General features: G+C 34.9%; 1 protein-coding gene across 1 annotated transcript in view; it reads right to left on the bottom strand.

Moving 5' to 3' along the window:
- Positions 1–25,921, bottom strand: part of LOC128238893 (pre-mRNA-splicing regulator WTAP-like) — a 108,684-nt gene that overhangs the window by 76,855 nt on the left and 5,908 nt on the right. The window contains exons 2-3 of the mRNA XM_052955201.1: positions 17,675–17,710; positions 6,578–6,633 (exon numbers count right to left, since the gene is read on the bottom strand). Of these exons, the coding sequence (XP_052811161.1) occupies positions 6,578–6,633; positions 17,675–17,704 (86 nt within the window). The 5' untranslated portion in view covers positions 17,705–17,710. The remainder of the gene's footprint in view (positions 1–6,577; positions 6,634–17,674; positions 17,711–25,921) is intronic.

Raw genomic sequence — 25,921 nt, 5'->3', positions numbered from 1 at the left:
GCGATTTGGCTGGTTATCGAACTTGACCTAGATATTTCACTAACAAACACTTTCATGAAGTTTGGTGGAAATTGGATGAGAAATGTTCAAGTTAGAGAGCGGACAACATTGTGGAGCCGCCCGCCCGCCGCCCGCCCACCATGGGTGTTCCCATAATACGGCCATCGTAAGATGGGCGTATAAAAACAAATGAATGAATTTTGTAAAATATCACTAACAATTGTTTTCTTCAGCATTCATCAAAAAGTAAATACACCATCATTATAATAAATAAATACTTGGTCATTTCACCCAGTTGACTACTTTCAGTTTCACTTCTCAGTTCTCTCATTTTCCGATATTGGCAATGAAGGCCAATGTCATGTATGTAAACATGTAGGTGAGGCATGACAAAGAACAGCATTGTCTATTAGTTATTTTAATACCCTTCTGCACCGAATAATTTACTGTCAACTTCAAATTATAAATCCTTTTGTTGTCAATGACACATGAACAGAATGTGAAGAACTCTTAAATTTGTTACATGCTTTTTGATTGGATAAAAAATATAGTTCAACCAATGAAAATCCACCTTTTATCATGACGTGGATATTGCATCATTGTATGTCTCTGCGAATAGGCGCTTGCATGTAAGGAAAATAACTGTTTTGTTTATATTTTCATTGTCCTTTGAAATTTTAGAACTCCAGATAGGGAATTTTTATTCGGAAATTGGGAAAAAAAGATACTTTTTGCCATTGGGAACATGACCGAATACCGGCTAGAATATTGCCGGAAAAAAAACCAGCAATCAGTCACCAATCATTATTTGATGATGTAACAATTATTCCGCAATTCACATAGTACAGTACACAGGTCATGGTTCAAGATCACGAGTTTTTACAAACAATCGCCACAGGTGGATTTAATTCATGGTGATGGTGTTGGATGTTTAGACCTGCACCAGGAAAGAGATAATTCATTTCTGTTGTAAGTGAGATTGTCACTCACCACAGAAATGGAATTAACTATCGTTCCAGAATTTGCGGTTGGGGTAAGATTTTCACGTCACATGTAGATTTTCTGGTTATTTTGCAAGTGTCATTATTATGCAGATTGATGGGATTTATAGGCGAGTGATTGTTGAGGTCGGTTGTTGGCGGACTATTGATAAGATACTGAACAATTATTTGTGCTTTCCCTCTGACGTTTTAGGATAGAAAAAGTCCCTTTTCGCGGTCACATGACCAACTGACTGTACTAAAGATAAACATCACGTGGTCAACTAACCTAATAAACTAAAATTTACACGGCACCTTGTTATTGGACTGATTTCTTTCCAAGTGACAGGATAAATGTTAGTATTCCGTGATCTGCTTGAACACACATACACAATAACTAGAAATCTGTAAGGCCTAAAAAAAAAATATGTCTGTTTCCTGTAACCTGACCGACCGTAATTTTTTACCGCCGACCACAATTTTTTTATGCCCCAAAATTCACAAAGTCAGATTGTTAGCGATCTCTGGCCTGTGATGACAACAATAATTTTAATAATTAAGTAGTGTCCGAACTCGTTGCACAGATACAAATGTTTCTGTTTTGACAAGTTAATACGATGGCAAAAAGTGTAATTAAACTGCAGGGCTTTCAATTGACCCGAGCTCCCGGGTTTTGAAGAACAGAAATTGTAAATGACCCGAAGTTGACGCATCATACATTCGTTGTATGCGTCAGTTTTGACCCGGGATATTTCGGTGCGAGTCGGTATCATCTGAAAGGAGCCTCAGTGCATGATCTGAATGTTTGTTTAACCCACAAGAGCAATTAACGCCCGAAGTGACAAGTGATTATGGATCTGGAATCTGATCGGTAACCATGTCAATTAGCAGCACTCAAACTCAATGACGTAATATAAACTCCACCAATAATGCACATTAACGGATACCTTCAACTTTTTCGCTAAGTGCTATGGTTTTGAAAAACAACAATGCTAAGATATATTTTGTTCATTTATTTTAAGTTGTTTCATTATATCCCCGGTTAATTAAAAAAATAATTCCAATAAGTATTTAATGAGCTAACAGAAAAATAAACATTTTTCGTACCACATGGTCTAAAAAGCGCGGGGAAACAGTGCACGTAACTTCCTGTCAACTTTAATGAAAGTGAAAGGAGAGCTGTGTAGATCGTTGTCAGTGTTATAGTTAACTTCTATAACAAAACAGTATTGTATGGTTATGGTTATGCCATTTATGAAAAATACTATGTTACTATATTGGCAAAAGGAACGTTGAATGTATTTGTTTACTTCCGGAAAATAGGATAAACGTGAAAGTGAAACTGAAAGTTAAAGTAAGAAAGATGTTGTTGCAACTAAACAATCGCTGGTGCATATTGGAATTTGACAAGGATGCATTGGGTTACATAACGAAGATGCATTAACTAAATAATGCGTTCGTCAGAGTCAGAACATATTTTGCCCCTGGGAAGTTTTTAACCACCGTAGTCCAGTCAAGTCCAAAAAAGGAAATAAGACAAGGTATTCTATTAAAAATTAAATTATATTGATTATTTTTCTTCGTGCTTGAGATTTTTACAGAATGAACAGTGGATCTAATATAGCAGATCTTTTCAAAACACTGAAAATTGTTAAAAAAAAAAATGATTTGTGGAAACTATGTAATGAAGGTACTGTACCATGGGTCTACACTGGTCACAAAGACCTGTACAATTCTGACAGCGCTCTAAGAGTTAAATGGTTTAGTCATTTGTTCTAGTTATTTATCATTCGAAGTATTGATTTATATATGTTTTTTGGAGATTTTTGCCAGTTCTTGTTGTAACAGCATTTTATTTCATAATAGTTGTCATGTACATTTAATTGTAATACAACTTGATATTATTACACAGTCTATTTTAAAATAGTTTGTGCAGTAATATCATGTTTTATTACTACAAAAAGTATGCATTTTGAAAGTTTTGTTTAAAACATTTGCCAAAAATAAATTGTCTAAATGTTATTTGATTCACTTTTTCACTGGGTTATATTTGCAAAGTGTAAAGATGAACTGCTTCCCTGGTAAACATACTGAACTTGCTCAAAATTGCACATAATGTTGCCACCGCTGGGAGTCGAACCCATGGCTTGCCCTTCAAAAGGATGCATTCTACAACTGAAATACATGTACAATGGCTTAAAATAATTAACCTGAAATAAACATGTATATTGGATCAATCTGACATTTTAAACAAGAGGGCCATGATGGCCCTGTATCGCTCACCTGTAGCTTTGCTAATGACCCAATGTGGAACTTGACCTAGATTTTATAAAGATGATCAGTCTGACCAAGTTTCATAAAGATTAGGCTAAAATTGTGACCTCTATTGTGTTCATAAGGTTTTTCTAATATCTGACCTAGTGACCTAGTTATTGACTGCGGATGACCCAATATCGAACATGACCCAGATTTTATAGAGATGATCATTCTGACCAAGTTGCATTAACATTAGGCTAAAATTGTGACCTCTATTGTGTTCACAAGGTTTTTCTACTAATTGACCTATTGACCTAGTTATTGACGGTAAATGACCCAATATCGAACTTGACCTAGATTTTATAGAGATGATCATTCTGACTAAGTTACATTTAGATTAGGCTTAAGTTGTGACCTCTATTGTGTTCACAAGGTTTTTATACTAATTGACCTAGTGACCTAGTTATTGACCGCGAATGACCCAATATCAAACTTGACCTATATTTTTCTAGAGATGATCATTCTGACCAAGTTGAATTGAGTTAAGCCTAAAATTGTGACCTCTATTGTGTTCACAAGGTTTTTCTACTAATTGACCTAGTGACCTAGTATTTGACCTGGGTTGACCCAATATGGAACTTGACCTAGCTTATGTTAAGGTGATCATTCTGACCAAGTTTCATTAAGATAAGGCTAAAATTGTGACCTCTATTTTGTTCACAAGGTTTTTCTAATAATTGACCTAGTGACCTAGTTATTGACTGCGTATTACCCAATATGGAACTTGACCTAGATTTTATAGAGATGATCAGTCTGACCAAGTTTCATAAAGATTAGGTCAAAATTGTGACCTCTATTGTGTTCACAAGCAATTGTGAACGGACGGACGACGGACGAAGAGTGATCACAAAAGCTCACCTTGTCACTACGTGACAGGTGAGCTAAAAAAGAAAAGAAAAAAAATCCCTACCTACCGACCCATCTTTTTTCAGCATGTTACAGGAAACAGACATATTTTTTTTAGGCCTAATAGAATATATGTTTCCTGCTTGGAAAGCTCTTATTTTTTAATGACAAATGCTAAAACAACAAGAGATGTTTGTCAAACATTATGCAAAATATGTTTCCTGCTTGGAGAGCTCTTATTTTTTTAATGACAAATGCCAAAACAACAAGAGATGTTTGTCAAACATTATGCAAAATGATAGCAGATTTGTCATTGACATTGCATGCCTTTGAGGCAGTTTAAGATTATGACCATTCCAAGTGTGAGAACAGTAGGTACAGTTTTGAATCATGTTCAGATGATGACTGAACCTTCATGTCAAGTTTCATGACCATATGTTGAGTTATCACTCGGACAAGCTTTGGTCTACCGACCGACCGACATGTGCAAAGCAATATACCCCTCTTCTTCGAAGGGGGGCATAATAATTTTTATGAATTATAGGTGGCATCAATATATTTCATTATTGAACTTAATCAGATAGTAAAACATGTAATATCAAACACAAGAGATGGAGACATTTTGAAAACTGAAGGGCCATTCATAACTAGAATTCAACAAATCTGACAAGTGGTCTCTCAGAAAAACCCATCATTGTAGCAGACATGTGAACTCTTGGCAATGACAGAGAGGTAGATTTAGATCTCTCAAGCAGTATATATGGTTCAAAAGCGCTAGAATTTCTTATTCCTTTGATTTTCAGTCAAAAACAATGACAGAAACAATGTAAACAAAATCTTGATATTTGTAACTATTTTTAGATTTTCGGAAAATATGCATAAAATACGTCATGGTTCAGAGTCCTTTCAAATGTCAAGTGTTTTTGATTAAGAAATAGAAGGAATATTACCACTGCCTTATAAAACTAGTTTAAATTCAGTAGAGCTGCTAATTATACACTGAAGATAATTAATAACACCTTGGAAATGTTGATTTCTTTAATGTTTTGCCAGTTTTATAATGTTTTTGATATTTACAAAAATGCTGAATAGTAGGATGCCAATGAACAAAGAATGCCGATTGGTGGTCTTTTGTACCGTACTGGTAACTTAGCAACGATCTCGGCCGAAGTGTTAAGCGATTTTACAAGTTATTTATCGCACCATGTTCTTTAAAGTGACAGATAAAAAGGGTATTTTCGCATGGTTGATAGAATTTTGAGGTTTTTAAAAGAAAATTTTAGGCCAATTTGATCAAATTCTGAGGTTTTTAAAAGAGCTTTCAATAGCCGTAGATTTCGACGGGAAAGCGGTATTGGGGTGTCAAAAGCGGTATATTTTACCTACTGCCGGTAGAGTTTACATGTATGCTGATTAGTAGTCTTTTGTACCATACTGGTAACTAAGTAACGATCTCGGCCGAAGTGTTAAGTGATTTGACAAGTTGTTTATTGCAACATGTTCTTTAAAGTGACTGATTATTGTGGTATTTAAGTATGGTTAATAGAATTTTGAGGTTTTTTAAGGTCTAGTTTAAGCCTTCTATAAGTGACCCCCCCCCCCACCCCCCCAAAACCGTGTATTTGTACACAACCTCTGTTAATTGATCTTAATCTTATTGCCTAATTATCTTATCAGATCTCCAATCTGAGTATCCTGCTGTGCAGTTTTCAATGTTTTATTATAAAAATCGACCCTAAATGGCCCTGAGCCAATATACGAATACACAGGAAATTGGATCCTTCTGTGACACCAGTGGAATTAGCAGGAGATGCACAGCAGGCGATTATCATGCCAAAATTCCTTTAACTAAGCCTTTAAAACAAATTTTAAGGCCAATTTGATAGAAATTTGAGGTTTTTAAAAAAGCTTTTAAGAGCAGTAATTTTCGACCGGAAAGCGGTAAAGCAGTAGAGGGGTGTGAAAAGCGGTATGTTTTACGTAGCGCGGTAGAGTAAACATGTATAATTGTAGAACTTAAATTTAGTAGTAACATTTTAAGCGCCATGGTGAATGCAGAAATTTTCATATAAATTTACACCTTTTATAACACAGGCTAAAAGTAGTAAAATATCTCTTTCATCAATGTATTATGAATGCATTAACACTGCTTGGTCAAGGGAGATAATTAAATTATTACCCTGATCTGAAAATAACCAAGCGAATTTGGTCAGGATAAAATTTAAACACTTGTCAAGGTTAGTCATCACATTTAAGTACTTTCAAGACCTGTCCAAACCTTGACTAGAACATTGACAGGAGTAGTCTGAAAACTCTTCCAGACAGCCAAAAATCAACATGAATGTCTCCTTCCATTTAACATGGGAAGAGAATATTAAATATTTGTATACATACAGATAACATAACATATATATATATATATATATATATATTACCTAACTATCAGGTCAGCCTTGCTTAGACTTTCTAGGTCTGGATTGTCAGGATGAACCTGAAAAATATATCAAATACTATAAATAAAATTTATGTCAATTTTTTTCTATGATTAAGCTAATGAATTGAAACAGTCAGCAAGAAATTCCATGGTTCCATGAATGGTTAAATTCTAGTGATCTTGAAGTCATTCTTATACTATAGGCCATTGGGCCATTATTTTTCAACTCATTTTAGGTCTACAGGTTTATCTAACATGTATGAATTGATTACTTTAATAACAAGTACAAATGATTAAATAGCTTCAAAAATTCCTTTCAAGCAGACTGTTTTCATGCTAACATTTCATATAACAAGAGCACTGCAAGTAGATACCAAATGCATTTTTCTCAGTCAACAGGCAAAGCTCTACAACTAATCAACAACACAACCGTCTCAAACACTTTTTTCTTAGTCAACAGGCTAAGTTCTACAACTAATAACCAGCACTTCTGTCGACAGCACTAATATCCAGAGCATGTACATATGGGTAATAGGCAACATACCGATAATTCACTTGGAACATTTCATGTTAGTTAATGGGTGCCCCCATTCGTCTTAACATATAAAATGCAATCTGAATATGGAGCCTCTATTGAAAAGAAATATTGCCAATTTCAAGGGCCATTTTCCAGTCAAACATGAGCAAATCTTGCTGTTGAACAAAAGGAGCCGAGCTCTCAAAGATATTAAACTATTGTATAAGTTTGATTAATATAAAATCAAAACTGAAGGCTGTATTGTGTTCACAAGCATTTGCTTACGGACACATACAAAAAGAACCAACCAAGAGCTGTAAACTTTTGTTTGCCGTAGTTCCCCTGGAGTGAGATTCCTTTCTTTCGTTTCGCTTTTTTGAAAAAGCGCTTGTCTCCCCTATTGTGTGGTCGTATCAGAGAAAAAACAAGAGCTGTCACAGTGTGTGACGAATGCCCCCGAATGTGACATTGACCTATGAACAAGGTCAGTACATGAAAAGTTAAAGATCAAACAAATACATATCAAGTTATTTTAAATTGCCTCTGAACATAAAAAATTCTACCCATACTTGACAACCTACATTCTTATGTCCTTATATTCCGCATTCCATTGTGAATAAACACTAAGTGTATCTTTCACCTTAGAGGTAGGGACATGGGTGTTGCACGTGACACGTCGTCTTGGTATGTCAAACACATGTGGCAAGTCATTATAAAATCTGTCCATACAAAGGAAATTAACAGTCCGGACACGACAACCTATACTCTATGTCCTTATATGCAGCATTCCATATTGAATAAACACCTAAGTGTGACCTTGACCTTAGAGGTAGGGACACGGTTCTTGCGCGCGACACGTCGTCTTGGTATGCCGAACACATGTGGCAAGTTATTTTAAAATCTGTCCATACACGGGAAAGTTACAGCCCGGACACGACAACCTATATTCTATGTCCTTATATGCAGCATTCCATTGTGAATAAACACCAAAGTGTGACCTTGACCTAAGAGGTAGGGACACGGTTCTTGCATGCGACATGTGGTCTTGGTATCCCGAACACATGTGGCAAGTTATTCTAAAATCTGTCTATACAAGGGAAAGTTACAGCCCGGACACGAGTTATTGAGCCGGACACACAGACGGACGGAAGGACGGACGGACAGACGGTGCGATTTTAATATGCCCACCTTCGGGGGCATAATAAATGATGGACATGAAATTTGTAATTTTGGACTGGAGACGAACCAACATTGAATAGCATTCGAAGTATGAAGCTCCTGGGTGCAAGCATTCTTTAATTATTGAGCGGAAACCATTTCTTCACCTCAAGGTCATGGTGACCTTGACCTTTGACCTTTGATCTCAAAATCAATAGGGTTCATCTTCTAGTCATGACCAACTAGCATACCAAGTATGAAGTTCCGTGGTGCAAGCATTTATTCAAAAATTTCATTGAGGCATTCTGATTGAGTTTCATGGAAATTAGAGCAGATGTATTGCCTCTAGAGTGTTCCCAAGATTTCTGTAAGATATGAACTAGTGACTTAGTTTTTTACCCATATGACACACTTTGAAAACGCAGTCGAAATTTAACCCAAAAGAACATTCTGACCATGTTTGAACTTAATCAGACCAATCACCACCATAAAATAGTTTCGGACAAGATTATTGAAAGATTTGACCTTGTGACCTAATTTTTTGATCATATGTGACCCAGTTTCAAATAAGTCCAAGATTTCATCAAGGAAAACGTTCTGATTAAGTTTTATGAATATTTGACCATGTATAATGCCTCTAATATGTTCCAAAGATTTTTAATATGTTCCAAAGATTTTTAATATGTTCCAAAGATTTTTCTAAGATTTGACCTACTGACCAAGTTTTTGACAAAACCCCATGTGACCCACTTTTTTAAGAGGTCTATATTTCATCAAGGGGTACATCATGACCAATTTTGCCTCAACTTTGTGGAACTGTACTTGCTGACACTGTGACCTTGACCTTTTGCCCAATGACCCCCCAAAACTATAGGGGTCATCTACTGGTCAGGACCAACCTTCAAGTCAAGTTTGAGGGCCATGGGTGCAGGTATTGTCGAGTTATCACATGGACAACCTTTTACGATTAAAGGTCGCTGTGACCTTGACCTTTGGCCCAATGACCCCTTAAATCAATAGCAGCCATCTACTGGCCAGGCCTTACCTCCAAATCAAGTTTAAGGTCCATGGGTGCAGGCATTGTTGTGTTATCACACGGACAACCTTTTACCATTCAAGGTGTGACCTTGACCTTTGGCCCGATGACCCCTAAAAACAATAGGGGTCATCTACTGGTCAGGCCCAACCTTCAAGTCAAGTTTGAGGGCCATGGGTGCAGGCATTGTTGAGTTATCACACGGACAATTTTTTACCATTCAAGGTTACTGTGACCTTGACCTTTGGCCCGATGACACCAAAAATCAAAAGGGGTCATCTACTGGTCAGTCCCAACCTCCTAGTCCAGTTTAAGGGCTATGGGTGCAGGCATTGTCGAGTTATCACTCTTAACATTTTCGCACTCAAGGTCACTGTGAACTTGAACTTTGACCCAATGACTCCTAAAATCAATAAGGGTCATCTCCTTGTCATGCCTAACTACCATGTCAAGTTTGTTGATCATAGGTTCAGGCACTGTTGAGATATTACTGGGAGAAGATTTGTTTACTTTTTGCGTTAAAGGTTACTCTGACCTTGACCTTGGCCTGATGACCCCCAAAGTCAAGAGGGGTCATCTACTGGTCAGGCCCAACCTTCATGTCAAGTTTGATGTCAATAGGTCAAGGAATTGTCGAGTTTGCTTTCAAGGTCACTCTGACCTTGACCTTTGACCCTAAAATCAATAAGGGTCATCTACTGGTCAGGCCAAACCTCCAAATCAAGTTTGAGGGCCATGGGTGCAGGCGTTATAGAGTTATCACTCGGACAACCTTTTATCATTCAAGGTCACTGTGCCCTTGACCTTTGGCTCAATGACCCCCTAAAATCAATAGGGGTCATTTACTGGTCAGGCCCAGCCTCCATTTCAACTTTGATGACCAAAGGTTTAGGCATTGTTCAGCTATCACACGACAAGCTTTCAAATCTTTTTACCATTGAAGGTCACTGTGACCTTGACCTTTGACCCGATGACCCCTAAAATCAATATGGGTCATCTACTGGGCAGGCCTAACCTACATGTCAAGTTTTATGACAATGGGTCCAAGGATTGTTGAGTTATCACTCGGACAAGCTTTGGTCTACCGAAAATAATTGATTTTTTTTTATGTCACTTGTCTATTACAACATGCATTAGGCCACTACTTTTATATAAATTGGTTTACAAAACAGGCGGGTCTAATTTTCCGAAAAGTACAAAAAAAATAAAAATGAATTTCACTTATTATTTTTCTGACCATAATGATTTGGTGCGAAACTAAAGAACAAGAGGCACATCAGTGCCTGTGCTCCACTGGCCAAAAGGTTCAAGCAAAGACCACCTAACGAACATTTTCGTCAAGTTTCATAGAAATACAATCATCAATTTTTGAGGAGAAGTTATTTAAAAAAAAAATTTACTTTAATAGCTCTGGCTGCCATGTTGTGCAGTGGACCGAAATGATTTGGGCAATTTGAGTAAAGGAGCACCAAACAAACATTTCTGTCAAGTTTTATCGAAAAAAGGTCATCGGTTTCGACGACAAGTCGTATAAAGTTTTTTTTATTTTTTAGCTCTGGCAGCCATGGTGTGCAGTGGACTGGAACCATTTAACAAATTTTGGTTAATGACCACCCAAGGAACATTTCTGTCAAGTTTCATCAAAATCTGATCATCGGTTAACATTTAATCTGAATAGATTATGAAGCAAATATCTAACCTGAACAAGAACTGACGAGATAGAATCGACGTGGTGTTTCACTTACACTTTTCGGCCATTTAAGTTACTAAAAATAGCTGTTTCATAAACTTTCAGAATGTCACTTAAACGAAAATTAATGTTCAGTCTATATATACTTTCCTATGTATAAATGTAAGGTTTTTAAATTGATCTTTTTGTGAGAACTTTATGCTTATATGTTTACTCATAAATTATTATTGTTTAAAAATTATTTAAAGATGCTATACGTGAAAAATTAAGACATTATTTTTTTTCTATTAAAGGGAGGTAATTCAGTAGTAAAATGTAATCAAAGCTATTAAAGCATGGCATTTCTTTTCTAACCATGTTGATATTATTACAGTCTATTCAAGCAAGATGCCTTTTGTTTTTACATAGTACCCATAGGTTCTGAAAAACAAGGACCACTATTCCCAACAGAAGGATGTCACTCCCTATCACTGCATGAGCATCATAATAAAGAAATGTTTACTCAAACTGCAAGCTGCTCAATTGAAATAGGTATTTACCTCAAGCATACAGTTTTATAATGTGGCAAAATAGTCGGACTACTAGATTGTCATTCGGACTAGTAAAATATGCCATTATGCTAGTCCAACTGGCTAGTAGGTTAAAATGTTTTTCGTGAAGACTGCGGACGAGAAGTCCTTAAAGGTTTTTCTATTTTTAACTCTCGCAGCCATGTTGTGCAGCGGACCGGAACCATTTGGGCAATTTTGGTTAAAGGGCATCCCGATGAACATTTATGTAAAGTTTCATCAAAATCTGATAATCGGTTTCTGAGAAGATGTAGTTTAACGTTTTTTTCTATTCTTAGCTCTGGTGCCCATGTTGTGCAGCAGACCAGAACTGTTTGGGCTATTTTGGTTAACCCTTTAGCACATAGACAAGTGGCCAGATTACACCTCCCAGTCAATAGCCATCTTACTGATAAGCAGTCCTTATCTGCATAGGTACTTTTCTGGATATTTGAAAATGAGAAAATGAATACAGCAGTATGACCTTAAAATCAATGTTACTCCAAATAATTGTGTCCAAATCTTTTTTATGTGAATTCATTTTTTATAGATAATTAAATTATTTAATAAATGGTGTCAATGATGAAATATTAAATTATTTTATTTCAGCTGTGAATGTATTTTCAAGATGGATTTGTAACATTTCTTTGAAATGTCATAATTGCATTAAATCAAAGGGTAATAAAATGCTGGTATCGGTCTAATTTTTATTACCCCTATCATAAAAAAGACCCATCTGGATTAAAAAGCCGACAATTTATGTTCTTGTGTATTAATACACAGAAATATGTCAGGAACATCCGGTGTCATCCAGCTGAGAGATCCAGTCCAAGGTGTCTGTTAAACTTTATTACCCCCTCATAAAATTGTTTACAAAAAAAGAAAGCCGATAAATGATTTTCCGGTATGAATAAAAAGATCTAGATCAAACAAAACGCTTGCACATGACCTATTTTACAGCCAAAACTATGATGGACATTATATAAGCTTCACAGAAAATTTACCCATCATTTTCTCGTTTACTAATTGTTTCTTTTGTTTGTAAACAAAATATTACCTTTAAGTAAATATAATCACAATTGATTTTAATGGTAAACTGAACTGACGTAATATATTTAATGATTTACGCGTCAATGAATTTGGGGGAAATTCCATACAGTACTTAGCTCGTGGTCTTATTACGTCACAATGGGATATCACACCTGCGATTGGGAGTATAAACACCTTCTCAATTTAGCAGACGATATTTTCAAGGAAAAATCAATACACAAAAGGTTAAACTTTAATTTTATAAACATCCGGGATATTGTTTACAAAAAGAAAGATGCAAAATTGAAATATTGAAATGACCCTATTGAAATATGCGGGCCATGCGTTTACATCCAGTAATGGATACGGTCGGCCAAATGCGTATACATCTGGTAATGAGCTATGTCGGCCTATCTCGTATACATGCGCTAAAGGGTTAAGGACTACCCAAGTAACATTTCTGTCAAGTTTCATTGCAATACGATCATCGGTTTCTGAGGAGAAGTCGTTTAAAGGTTTTTCTATTTTTACCTCTGGGGGCCATCTTGTGCAGTGGACCGAAACCATTGAAGCAAATTTGATAAAGGACCATCCAAGGAACATTTCTGTTAAGTTTCATCAAAATCTGATCATCGGTTTCTGAGAAGATGTTCTTTAAAGGTTTTTCTATTTTTTTGCCCTGGCAGCCATGTTGTGCAGCGGACCGGAACCATTTGAGCAATTTTGGTTAAGGACCACCCAAGGAACAATTCTGTCAAGTTTCACCAAAATCTGCCTAACCGTTTCAGAGGAGATGTCGTTTAAAGATTTTGCTATTTTTAGCTGTGGCGGCCATATTGTGCAATGGACCAGAACCATTTGAGCAATTTTAATAAAGGACCACCCAAGGAACATTACTGTCAAGTTTCATCAAAATCTGCCGAACCGTTTCAGAGGAGATGTCGTTTAAAGATTTTGCTATTTTTAGCTCTGGCGGCCATATTGTGCAATGGACCGGAACCATTTGAGCAATTTTGGTAAAGGACCACCAAAGGAACATTCCTGTGAAGTTTTGTCAAAATCCGCTTATCAGTTTCAGAGGAGATGTCGTTTAAAGTAAAAGTTTACGCACGCACGCACGCACTCACGACGGACAATCTGTGACGACATAAGCTCCATGGCCTTCGGCCAGTGGAGCTAAAAATGAAAGATAAGAGTACGAAAGCAGTAGATCTCGACTGGTTTGTTGTTCCGTAGCAGTATTTATAGTGATAGCATGTGAGCCATCCAACTGTTATGGCAGCGCCGTTGGCAATGGCAGAATTGACAATAGCAGTCATTCTATGTATGAAATAATTTATCAAAATATGCAAATGTTAAAATAACAATAGTAAAAACATTGGCAAATTTAACAGCATACACTAACAATAACAGGTGATTTTTGTTTTTCCCCGCCAATTTAGGTCATGAAAATACTGTTGTTTATAGATAAAAATAAAAGTGTCAGCGGCTGCCATCGAATTAGTAGTGGTGAAATCGAAAGTAAAATTTCTAAGTTGACACCGGTGACCTAGTTTCACAAGTTCAATCGGTGGTGTTTATGGATTTTAAATCACAGACTGGTTTGGAAATACTTGTCATTGAGTCAATTTAAAGCTTGTGTTTATTCTAGATTACATATTTATTCATGTTTGGGTTTAAAGTAAAGTAAAAACAATGAAAGAGTTGAACACATGTGTCAATGACATTACTGTGCAAAACATTTAGATAAAACAACACAGAAAACTTTTTTGAATTAGTACGTTTAATTTGTTATGAACTTGATATTTCACTATAAATGAGATTTGTTGTTGTAACCAAGGAATGCTTTTTGAAATGAAAAATAAACAAGCAAGTATAGATGCCCTGTGAACTCATGTATACACAAAATGGCAGAGTTGGGAGAAGATGAAAATATCCACACATAATTATGGATTTCACGGTCAGTTTACTATCATTGGTACATAAAGTTAAGTCACATGCTAGATTTATTATTTTGATATGTGATTTTTATGTACTGATGTGGTAATTTGCTGCAAGATTTTAATTTGAAATGGATTTGGTGAACATCCCATGGTAAATATCCCGGTCCGAAAATATCCGGACTTAGCATGGACCGGGTTACACAAAAGTAGGACCCCGCATGGTAAGGGTAATTAAAACTCAAATTAAGGTCTAGTTTGGTTTGGAGTTTTTCAGGAATTGTTTTCATAATATTAAAGCTCAAATGTCTTCTTAAAATGTTACTTCCTTATTTACAAAATAGGTAATTATTTCACTTCATTGACATTTTCCAACATTGAATTAAATGAAACAATGTTTAGAAAATGAAATGTATTGTTTTAATACAGTGCAATTTTTGTGTATTTTAATGCGTAAAATTCGCCTTCTTTTTTTCAATTTAATATCAGTCAGTTATTAAGTGTTCTGCATTTACTTTTGCTTTAACAATAAAAATGCTGCATACCCTTAAAGCTAAACAAATGTCTTGCTGAGTGGTATTCAATGTATCTTTGAAAAAAGTGTAGTTTATACATGTAAACATGTTTTATAGTCAATTTCATTGATGTTTTATATGCACAGTATGTAAGATTTAAACTGTGTGTTTAATTAGAACTTTGAGTGTATTAAAACATGCATTAATAGCAGTTTTAAAATTTAGAATGTCAAGTAAATGATATAATTTTTCAATGTTTATGTTGTTCTCTGATTTTCGCCCTTCAACAGTATGTTTTGTGACTTTTTTCCCTTTTTTTTTTTTCGACCACCTGGTGGACATTTTTTCTGAAAATTCTTGTAACCAAAAATAAAAAAGGAGTGGCCTTAACAAAGTATAAAGAGTGATTAATGAAAATATGAAGTGAACTTGTCAGACAAAACAAAAACAAATGTGCACACACTTACATATATATTGACATGACATTCAAATAGAAAATCATCAAGGATACATCATAGCTTTTGCTTTTCTGTGTGTTTTTTTCCACCGACCAAAAAATAAAATTCCAGAAATGTAATTTTTTTTTTTTTTCCTCCTCCTCTGACACTTAACATCTCTGGCCGTTAGTAAAACAAATAATTAAAAAAAGGCCTAATTTTATTTGTACAATAATGAAAATTTTAAATAATAATCGTTTAACGTTACACCGTATCACAATCTTCAACTGCCGTTTTAAGCCGTATAAACTCGATCGAGATGACACGAGTTACATCCCTTTCTACATAAATCTAAACAAATTAGTTTTTTCACCATTTATTTCTCTGTAGTTCTGGCTTCCAAAACTTTAATGTAGATATTTTTTATGTTTACTACACATTAACACATCCAAAAAGGTAGTTTATAATGTGTTAGCTGAAGTTATTTAGCTAATTTCTCTGAAGAGCCAATTTGGGGCTGAAATCCACCTCAGAAAAAATGTCAAATGCTTGTTACTGTTTGTAAGGCCAAATAAAAAAATAGGTGTGTTTCAGGTAACGCTGCCAAAAAAAATAGGGTAGGTAGGTCGGAATATTTTTTTATTTTGTTTATTATTATTTTTTTTTTTTTTTGATATATTGATTTCAATAACTGTTGACTCAGAAAGTAACAAAAATAAAAGTAATCAATTTTCAGGTTTATCAGTAGTTTTTAAACATGTTCCGTCCTTCAAAGGAAACATTCTTTATTTGTCTGGTAAATACTTTGACAATGATGGTTGGATTTCAACTAAATTATGGTACACCACTCTGCTATTATTTAAGACTTTCCAGGAACGGTTTTACTTTTCTTTATGCACCCTTTTGCTTTCAATCACCCTCTGTAGAATGCTAACCTCCCTGTAACATAATTACATGAAGAGTGGGACAGCAAATTTACCATATAAGCCATCAGCCAAGGAAACCTCAATGCTGTCAAGAGGACCTGGGGGTTCAGGTTTGAAGAACAAGTAACATGCAGGTTTTATTGCCAAAATTGCACACTGAAGTCTGACATATCAATCCGAAAGTCAGTATCTGACTCATTTGTATCTGACAAGAAAATATATTTCAAGAATTGAAATATACCTGCCACACAAGCACAAACTACCCGTAATTCACCTTACGAGTTCGGACAATCTAAAAATTTGGACATCCATTTTCAAAAATAATTTATTTTAGGTATCTAATTTTCGGACACCCAAAGGACATCGATTGTAACTTTTACAGTTACTAAGTCTCACAGACAAATATTATTGATCTTTATCTTTACAATGCCTGGCTAGATTACCTAACCGTATACATCACTGTGATAAGTTGCATAGCAATACCCATGCTCTCCACGAGATCCTCGTGGGTATAACTGAGAGTTATGTGATGTCACACAATGTGACTGTTTGATCTGAAGCCAATAAAAGGTGTTTATTCATTTCAATGCATGTATAAAAAAGTTTAAAAATGGTGTTGAATGGGATTTTTATTAACTTGATGAAGGAGTTACACTTATAGGCGTAATAATCATTGATAACTACGGATAAATTAATAAGTGGTAAAATGCAGACATAAAGAAAAAAGGCAGGTTTACCTTGCATGTAGATAAACATGTAAAAATGGTTATTTTCTATGAATTCGGAGAGCGAAAAATTAATTATTTTAAGGTGTCCGAACTCTAAGGTGAAGTACGGTAAATACATTCAGAAATCCAACTCTAATATTGTCAACTTTACGTACATACATTTCGTAACGAATGCTTATCGTACCCAAATCACATTTTTTTTAAGGAAAAATAGGTTAGGGTCGGTGGGAAAAAATAGGGTCAGTCGGGTAACCTGAAACAGACCTATTTTTTTATTTGGCCTAAGACGCAGGCATTTTTTACATTGAAATCTGAGGGAAAAAAGGGCGTCTTATAACCAGTCATTTACGGTAAGTGAATTGAATGAAGGGTATTAGAGTTATAAGTGAAAACTTGAACCAGACGCCGACACGGATGCTGGGGCGAGTAATAAAGCCCTCTTTATCCTTCGAATAGTCAAGCTAAAACTGAAGGCAGGGACATTGGTATTCTGTATCAGGGAAAATCCTGCTCATAAATACAAGCTGAAACAAACAATTGATTCAGAGGCAACTAGGGTACCTACAATACATACCTTTTTAGGTGATGGAGAACCGTCTGCCATTGCCTTCTGAAAATATAATAATTTGGTTCAAGTTGGAGTGCTTGGACATAAATAATTCCAGAAACCTAAGTACATAATTTTCCCACTCATGTATGGCCTCTGTTGTTCTAGCAATGATGAGACAATAATTATATATTCGGTGTTATAATCTAAAGACATCTCTTCTATCAAAGCAATAACAGTCAAACCTGTATTAAGTGGCCACCTTTGGGAATAGGTAAAAGTGGCTGCTTACTACAGGTGGCCACTTAGTCCAGGTTGGACTTTTCTGACACTTTGGCTTTGTTCAAACAGAGGTCAATTATGTATCTTAACCACCACCTCACCCCACAATCAGTATCATCAGTACCATTAAAGAAGGCTGAATGCAAATATAGAAAAAAACAAGTTCTTCTTGCACTACGGCCGTTTCTAATAATTGAATACGCTCGACAACTTCTTTTAGAGTCAAACACTTCTGATTTATTTTATTGTCAGCCATAACCAAAATTGAAAAGAATATCAGGAATACAATGTAAGTATATGTTCGTAGAAGTATAAAGCCGAGCACTTTGAAAATTAATACAAAAATGAATTTACATCGTAACTCGTTTCACACCATCAAGTGACAGTGCAAACTGTAAATTCATCATTATCATATCCGGCGTTCTTTGTCGGTATTTGACAATTATCTTCATAATTATTAAAATATTTTCATTAAGTGTGTCAATTCTGATTGAAACGACGACGTGTTATAAACATGATCTCTCAATAAGTAAACACGCATGGTAATCATGTGATGTTATAGGCATTTTGATTGGACAACGGAAATATCCGAGACTGTCGTTCTTTTCCGTCAACTTCAGTATCAATTAAAGCTGTGTATTGGCAAACATTACTTGCGGAAGTGTCAGTGACAAGGGATTAGTGGCCATCATTAGTGTTTTTATGGCTTCACAGGGACAAATATTAGTGGCCACGGCCGTGTTAGACAGTTGGCCACTTAATGCACGTACTTTATATAGTATAAACGCATGGGGGGAATTTTGAGTGGCCCGATAAGGCAGGTGACCCTTTAAAGCAGGTGACCGTTCAACCAGGTTTGACTGTACTGAACTTGATTAATCAAAGGTTTATTTGGAATAAAGGTAAACAAGAAACGCCGCAATGTGACGAAACCAGGTTTTTAATAATTGACAGAAGAACTTCAGCCTGTGTCTGTTTTTCTATTTTTAGTAACAGTGACCCCAAATGCAATCAATTGAAAGGTATCCATAAACTCTTCCTTAATACCAAGTTGTGTCAGGATATGTCAACCCTAACTTTAGTTATTCAGTTTCAACCGTTTTTCTATTTTTAGTAACAGTGACCTTGACCCTAGGGACCCCAAACACAATCCCATGAAAGGTATCCATAAACTCTTCCTATTGACCAAGTTTGGTCAATATATGTCAACCCTAACTAAAGTTATTCAGTTTCAACTGTTTTTCTATTTTTAGTAACAGTGACCTTGACCTTGACCCTAGGGACCCCAAATGCTGATATTTGTGTTTGTTTATAACTGAATGTCATTCTTCCATTATTTGAATAGATAACTTGAATTTCACATTTAAAAGAAATCACAATTTGAAAAGGTCTGGAGCAGTATTCATAAAACATCTTTATGCCAATTCATAACTTAAGTTGATTTCCTTAAATTTGAATAGTCAAAGTATTTAAAAAATAACTTAGTGATTATATCCTATGAACTGTGAGATGCAATAATTAAAGGGGCTGTACTCTGTATGATGAAATAGCCAAAAATAAAAAGACAAGAGGGCCCTGAAGGCCCTGTATTGCCTACCTGATACAAGCAAGAGCATTAAGAATAACATTCTGATCAAGTTCCATGAACATATGGTCATAAATGTGGCCTCTAGAGTGTTAACATGCTTTTCCTATTATTTGACCTGGTGACCTAGTTTTTGACTGCACATGACCCAGATTCAAACTTGGCCTAGAGCTAATCAATATAAACTTCTGACTAAGTTTCATGAACATTAGTGCTGGCTCAATATACAGATAAATCAATTTGAACCAATGTTTTACTTCAAATTCGGTCATCGTTATTGTTGCATATCGGTTCAAAAGGAAACAATTCCGTAAATTTACTATAAGTATGAATATTCGAAAAATATAGCTCGACATAAATTAAAACGATATCAAGACCGTTTGCAATATTTGTAAGGCAGAAGTAGCTGGTTCTGGTAGATCTACAAACATGTCTATCTATCTATCTATCTATCTATCTATCTATCTATCTATCTATCTATCTATCTATCTATCTATCTATCTATCTATCTATCTATCTATCTAATCTAATCTAATCTAATCTAATCTAATCTAATCTAATCTAATCTAATCTAATCTTATCTTATCTTATCTTATCTTATCTTATCTTATCTTATCTTATCTTATCTTATCTTACCTTACCTTACCTTATCTTATCTTATCTTATCTTATCTTTCTATCTATCTATCTATCTATCTATCTATCTATCTATCTATCTATCTATCTATCTATCTATCTATCTATCTATCTATCTAACACTCCCAACTCCAGTGTTAAAAACCGTTGACTAACCCGTACATCAAGGTACCCTGTAGCGTCGGTAGGCAGAGTTATATGACTTACTAGCTGACAGATCGGTATAAGTATGACCTTTTTAATACTCGTTTTCAAAAATAAATTTACATGACGGCATTGAATCATAAGTCAATGACGAAGACAAAAGTTCATTTTACCAGTACGGCAACGGAATTGGCCAGGCAATTTTCATTAATTGCATACTCATAAGATAATATTTTTTTAACTGTCTACAAAAAGACATCAATTCAACCATTTTGCATGGTCATGCATAGGTTTAAGAAAAGGCTTGTTAGTTAATACATTCACAGTTTAAATACCTTTTGTCTATTTATCATTTGATTCTAGAAGTAATTTGTTGTTTTGTGTAACATAACTACACTCTTTGTTGGTGATTTTTGTTTACATGTTTTAAGTTTTTCTGAGATATTATCCTATGTGTGCTAACATGCAAGACCTTAACCAGAATTTAGTTGCATAATAAAGGGGCAAAAATTATATAATACGAAAGATAGAGTTATCTTACTTGATAAAAGAAGAAGGTTAAATGGTTGGGAGCATGTGTGTAAAGTTTCAATGCAATACATGATGTATTCGCTGAGGTATTGACTTAAAAGTGGTAACAAGCAAAACCTTAACCAGAATTTCTATGTCTAAAAAAGGGGCCATTATTTAATATAATTTTGCAAACAAGAGTTATCTTACTTGGTTAATTAAGTAGGTTGGATTGTTGAGTACCATTGTATAAATCTTAATGCAATACCTCAAGTAGTTCTTGAGATATTAACCCATATGTGCTAGCACGCAAAACCTTAACCAGAATATCTTAGTTGAATAATAAAGGGATATTATATACATTAAATGCAAACTTGAGTTATCTTCCTTGGTTAATTAAGTAGGTTAGATTGTTGAGTACCATTGTATCAAGTCTCAATGCAATACCTCAAGTAGTTCCTGAGATATTAATTGATGTGTGCTTGCATGCAAAACCATAACCAGAATTTTTAAGTCAAGTAATAAAGAGCAATTACTTGGATTAAATGCTAACATGAGTTATCTTACTTGGTTAATTAAGTAGGTTGGATGGTTGAGTACCATTGTGCCATGTCTCAATGCAAAACCTCATGAAGTTGTCGATGAGATATAAACCTATGTGTGCTTGCACGCAAAACCTTAACCAGAATTTCTAAGTCAAATAATAAAGGCCAATTATTTGCATTAAGGCCAGAGTTTTTTTTATTTTTCATTTTACGGGAGCGCCATACCTAAATATTGCAAAACCCAAATAAGAAAAAGATTCAAATTCCTAACTTTATAAAAAAAAAAATCTGCCGCCTGTTTCTTCGATCTCTGATAGAAAATAAAATTTAGTGTTATTTAACCTAACGCTAATTTCACAACAGCAAAAAATTATCGCGCACAATTTCCAAGATGGCGGATGCCACAGTTTATTGCTTATAATGTTTACTGAAATATGTTTCATTGCTTTGTGATATCACATGCATATTATATGCCATAATGAAAATGAAACTTGCTTATTATCATCATCTAAGCGCTTGTAAAGAATATGGCTGCCTTTTACGAAATTTTAAAGTGGATTTAGTTTGAAGACTGATACTGTTGTTCATAAAATCGTGGCGTTTGTCATTTTGTGATATCGGAAAAGAATTGTATTTTCTTTATATCAAAGCATAAAATCACTTAAATATTTCTGTGAGTAGACGTGTTTACACGGGGACACACTGAAAATTGGAATTTGCTGTACAGTTTCCGACTACAGAAAAAGACGAGAATGTGACATTGGATTTGGCTTGTTTGTCAAAGGCAATAAAGATATACCAACATATTGCATACCATTTTAAAGGGCATTGACTCCTCTTTTCATGTCACCTTTTTTAAAATTGATTGTTTGTATGTTGATTAAGAAACTTAAAAAAACTGGACTCCAACGTAAAACATGGTAAGTTCGAGTTACATACCTTGTTTCTTCCTTGTATCAGACATTAAATTTCCTCAGATGTGTTGTTTATCTCATTATATTATTATATATCCAAAATGATGTTAATCAACATTTTAGACACAAACAATGAGCCAGATGTCTTTGGTTTTGCCAGTGCAAGTTTCAGTGACTATTAAAAACACTACAAAAGTGTAGATGCACATATTAAAATCATGTACATTATATATGCAAAACCTTAACCAAGGTGTGACGCCGACGCTCGGGTGAGTAGTATAACTCTCCATATTCTTCGAATAGTCGAGCTAAAAACCATCATTTTTGTGCAAAAAGAGGTCCCTAACAAGTTTCTTCATATTCATCAAGACACGTGTATTTTACATCCAAGATAACTGCAATGCTATTTATTCCGCTGTTTTTTTCAAGCATGCAATTTAAATTATAAGTATTTTGAATGTAGGCTATGAAAAAATTAAATCCGATTGCCCGATTGGCTATGAAAATCTGACCTTTGTCAATATTAAGTTATTAAGAATTTCAGTGTGAGAGTCGGTATCATCTGAAAGGAGCCTCAATGCATGATCTGAATGTTTGTTTAAACCGCGAGAGCAATTAACATCCGAAGTGACAAGTGATTATCGATCTGGAATCTGATCGGTAACCGTGTCCATTAGCAGCGCTCAAACTCAATGACGTAATATTAACTCAGCCCACTATGCAAATTAACTGATAGCTTTTTCACTAAGTATGATGGTTTTGAAAAACAACAATGCTAAGACATATTTTGTTCATTTATTTTAAGTTGTTTTATTATATTTCGTGTCAATTTAAAATATATCTTATAAGTTGTTCATGTATAACAGAAAAATAAACATTTTTCATAGCTCACATGGTCTAAAAAGCTCACATGGTCAAAGTTGAATGTTTTTGTTTACTTCCGAGAAAAAGAAAAACGTGAAAGTGAAACTGAAAGTTAATGTAAGAAAGATGTCGTTGCAATTAAACAATCGCTGGTGCATATTGGAATTTGACAATTGTATTGTTTTTTATGTAACTGAACCCTTTCTCATTTTAAAAAACATACTTCAAATAAAAAAATATGTATTTACTTAACCAAATTTTAATGTCATATGGCGGACCCCCATTCATTTAAAAAAGAAGATAGAATATTCAATTCACATTGAGAACACTACCATTCCATTTAAGCACTATTTATATTACATTACTATGTTATTTTAATAACTTTAACCTGTCAGCTTTATATAAATGACATAGTTTTATTATTTCATACATTATTTTGTCTGTAACTCAGATGCATGTCTTATTACTCCAAAATGTCCCCTGTGCACCTTTTCGGTTGTTAGTTGTCAGATTTCTATAATTTCTTCAATAAAATGATATTCTGCTGTATTTCCCAAAAAAGAAAGTTACAACAAATGCAAAAACAGTTTTCAGCCTCTCACATACAGAGATTTGAAGCATCTGCATGGTTTAAAGTAATGTCCCCTGTGCACCCTGTTTTAGCAGATTTCAATAAAATGTCATAACTGACAAATATGGTGCTATTTCCACATTCTTAGAAGTGTGTATGTTATATTTAGGCATCACTTAATAGTTTAGCAACTTGATTGTAAGTGTGTTATAAATACTGTTACTTTATTATTTAATTATAAAGCCATTAAATGTTTACTTTTAAAGGTTTATCAAATTAATTTAAATACAGTTTCAATATTGAGGCACACAAGATAACATATTTTGTTTAAATATTCTATTTTGATTTATCATAACAATTAAAAAACATTGAATCAAATTGAAATTATTCATGTAATGCTTTTATATGTGCAAGGTATTATATGGTTCAATTCAGTGCACAGGGGACATTTTTTTATATGGATAGCACATATCGATATACCAGATTATAATTCTGTACAGGAAATAAGTACACTAATGGAAAGGCTTGTAGTTAAGCTTCCTTTTCCAGAGATCACATAGAAAATATGAAAATAAATGAAGAAAAGACTGTTGAAAACATTAACACAATGAAGTCTAGGAAGGGCAGAGAATGACTTAGGAAAGATCAAAAGTTGCAGAAAATGTATGACAGAGATCAAGATACTCAGAGAAAAAGAGTAGAATTTGCCAGGTATTGCTCAAACCCTAAGAAAGAGGACAAATAGATCCTTTATATGGTTTACAAATAAAAGAAAAGGTGAAACTAAACAAGCAGAGGCAGAGAAGAAATAAAATTAAGAGAAATGAGGAAACAATAAAAGTCCAGAAAATGACAGACATAATAAAAGGAGAAAGGTTAAAATGAGAAGGGATGAACACACACAGTTGAAGCAGCATCAGTTCAGAAAAAGCACAACATGCAAAACAACCCCTTCAGAGGGATTTCATGGCATGGGCCTCCACAACTAACCGTCTGGTAAACCGAAGTGAAGGTCTTAAAATAAATCATGTCGTAGAAAATTACACAATTGGTGATGTCTGTCAGTCATAGTCATAAGAAAAGTAGGCACACCAACTAAATTAGGAAAATATTAAAAAGGCATCTAGTATACACTTATAAGCAATGCTAAGAATATGTGGAGTTGCAAGATAAGTCTTTGGCAATTTGAGCGCCTAAAAATGGACCAAAGTAAAACCATGTCAAAGCCAGGTGAACTTAAATCCTTGTGGAAACCAAAAGTTGAGAATTTTCTTGAATTTAATTCTTGAATAATGCCTAATAAAACAGATACTGTTCTATTGAGTAGGAAGCCAAAGGCAAAGAGGCATCTTTTAATTTAGACATGTTCACAAAGTGTTTAATGGTAACAGGTGCATTGAGACCAAAAACTTTATTCCACTCTGTGGACATATTTTATTCCATTGATTAGAAATTTAGTTTTGTAGGCTCTAATGTAATCTTTCATACATTTACAGTATTGTTTCAAGCTTTACTGAAAGTACAGTTCCTCTTATTGTAACAAGAGATGTTAGTGAAACATTTATGCCCCCTTGGGAGCCAAATTGTTAGTAGGATTTGGACACTTAAATAAAATATGGACAATCAGAAAACCTTTTTTCAGCTTACAGTCACACTGACCTTGACCTTTGACCCACTGACCTCAAAATCAATAGGGTTCATCTGCTGGTCATGACCAATAAGCCTACCTAGTATGAGGTCCCTGGGTCAAAGCGTTCTCAAGTTATTGATCGGAAACCGTTTTTCATGTTAAGGTCACACTGACCTTGACCTTTGACCCACTGACCTCAAAATCAATAGGGTTCATCTGCTGGTCATGACCAATACACCTACCAAGTATGAGGTTCCTGGGTCAAAGCGTTCTCAAGTTATTGATCGGAAACCGTTTTTCATGTAAAGGTCACACTGACCTTGACCTTTGACCCACTGACCTCAAAATCAATAGGGTTCATCTGCTGGTGATGACCAATACACATACCAAGTATGAGGTCCCTCGGTCAAAGCGTTCTCAAGTTATTGATCGGAAACCATTTGGTATTCCGACCGACCGACAGACAGACAGACCGACCGACCGACCGACCGACATGTGCAAAACAATATACCCCACTTTTTTCAAAAGGGGGCATAAAAATGTTTACCAGGAAAAGTTAAGTTACAAAAATAATTACATAATTAAAAAATATTA

This window comes from Mya arenaria, chromosome 6 (assembly GCF_026914265.1).
Source record: "Mya arenaria isolate MELC-2E11 chromosome 6, ASM2691426v1".
Lineage (NCBI taxonomy): Eukaryota > Metazoa > Mollusca > Bivalvia > Myida > Myidae > Mya > Mya arenaria.
This window is presented reverse-complemented; position numbering and strand designations above follow the sequence as displayed.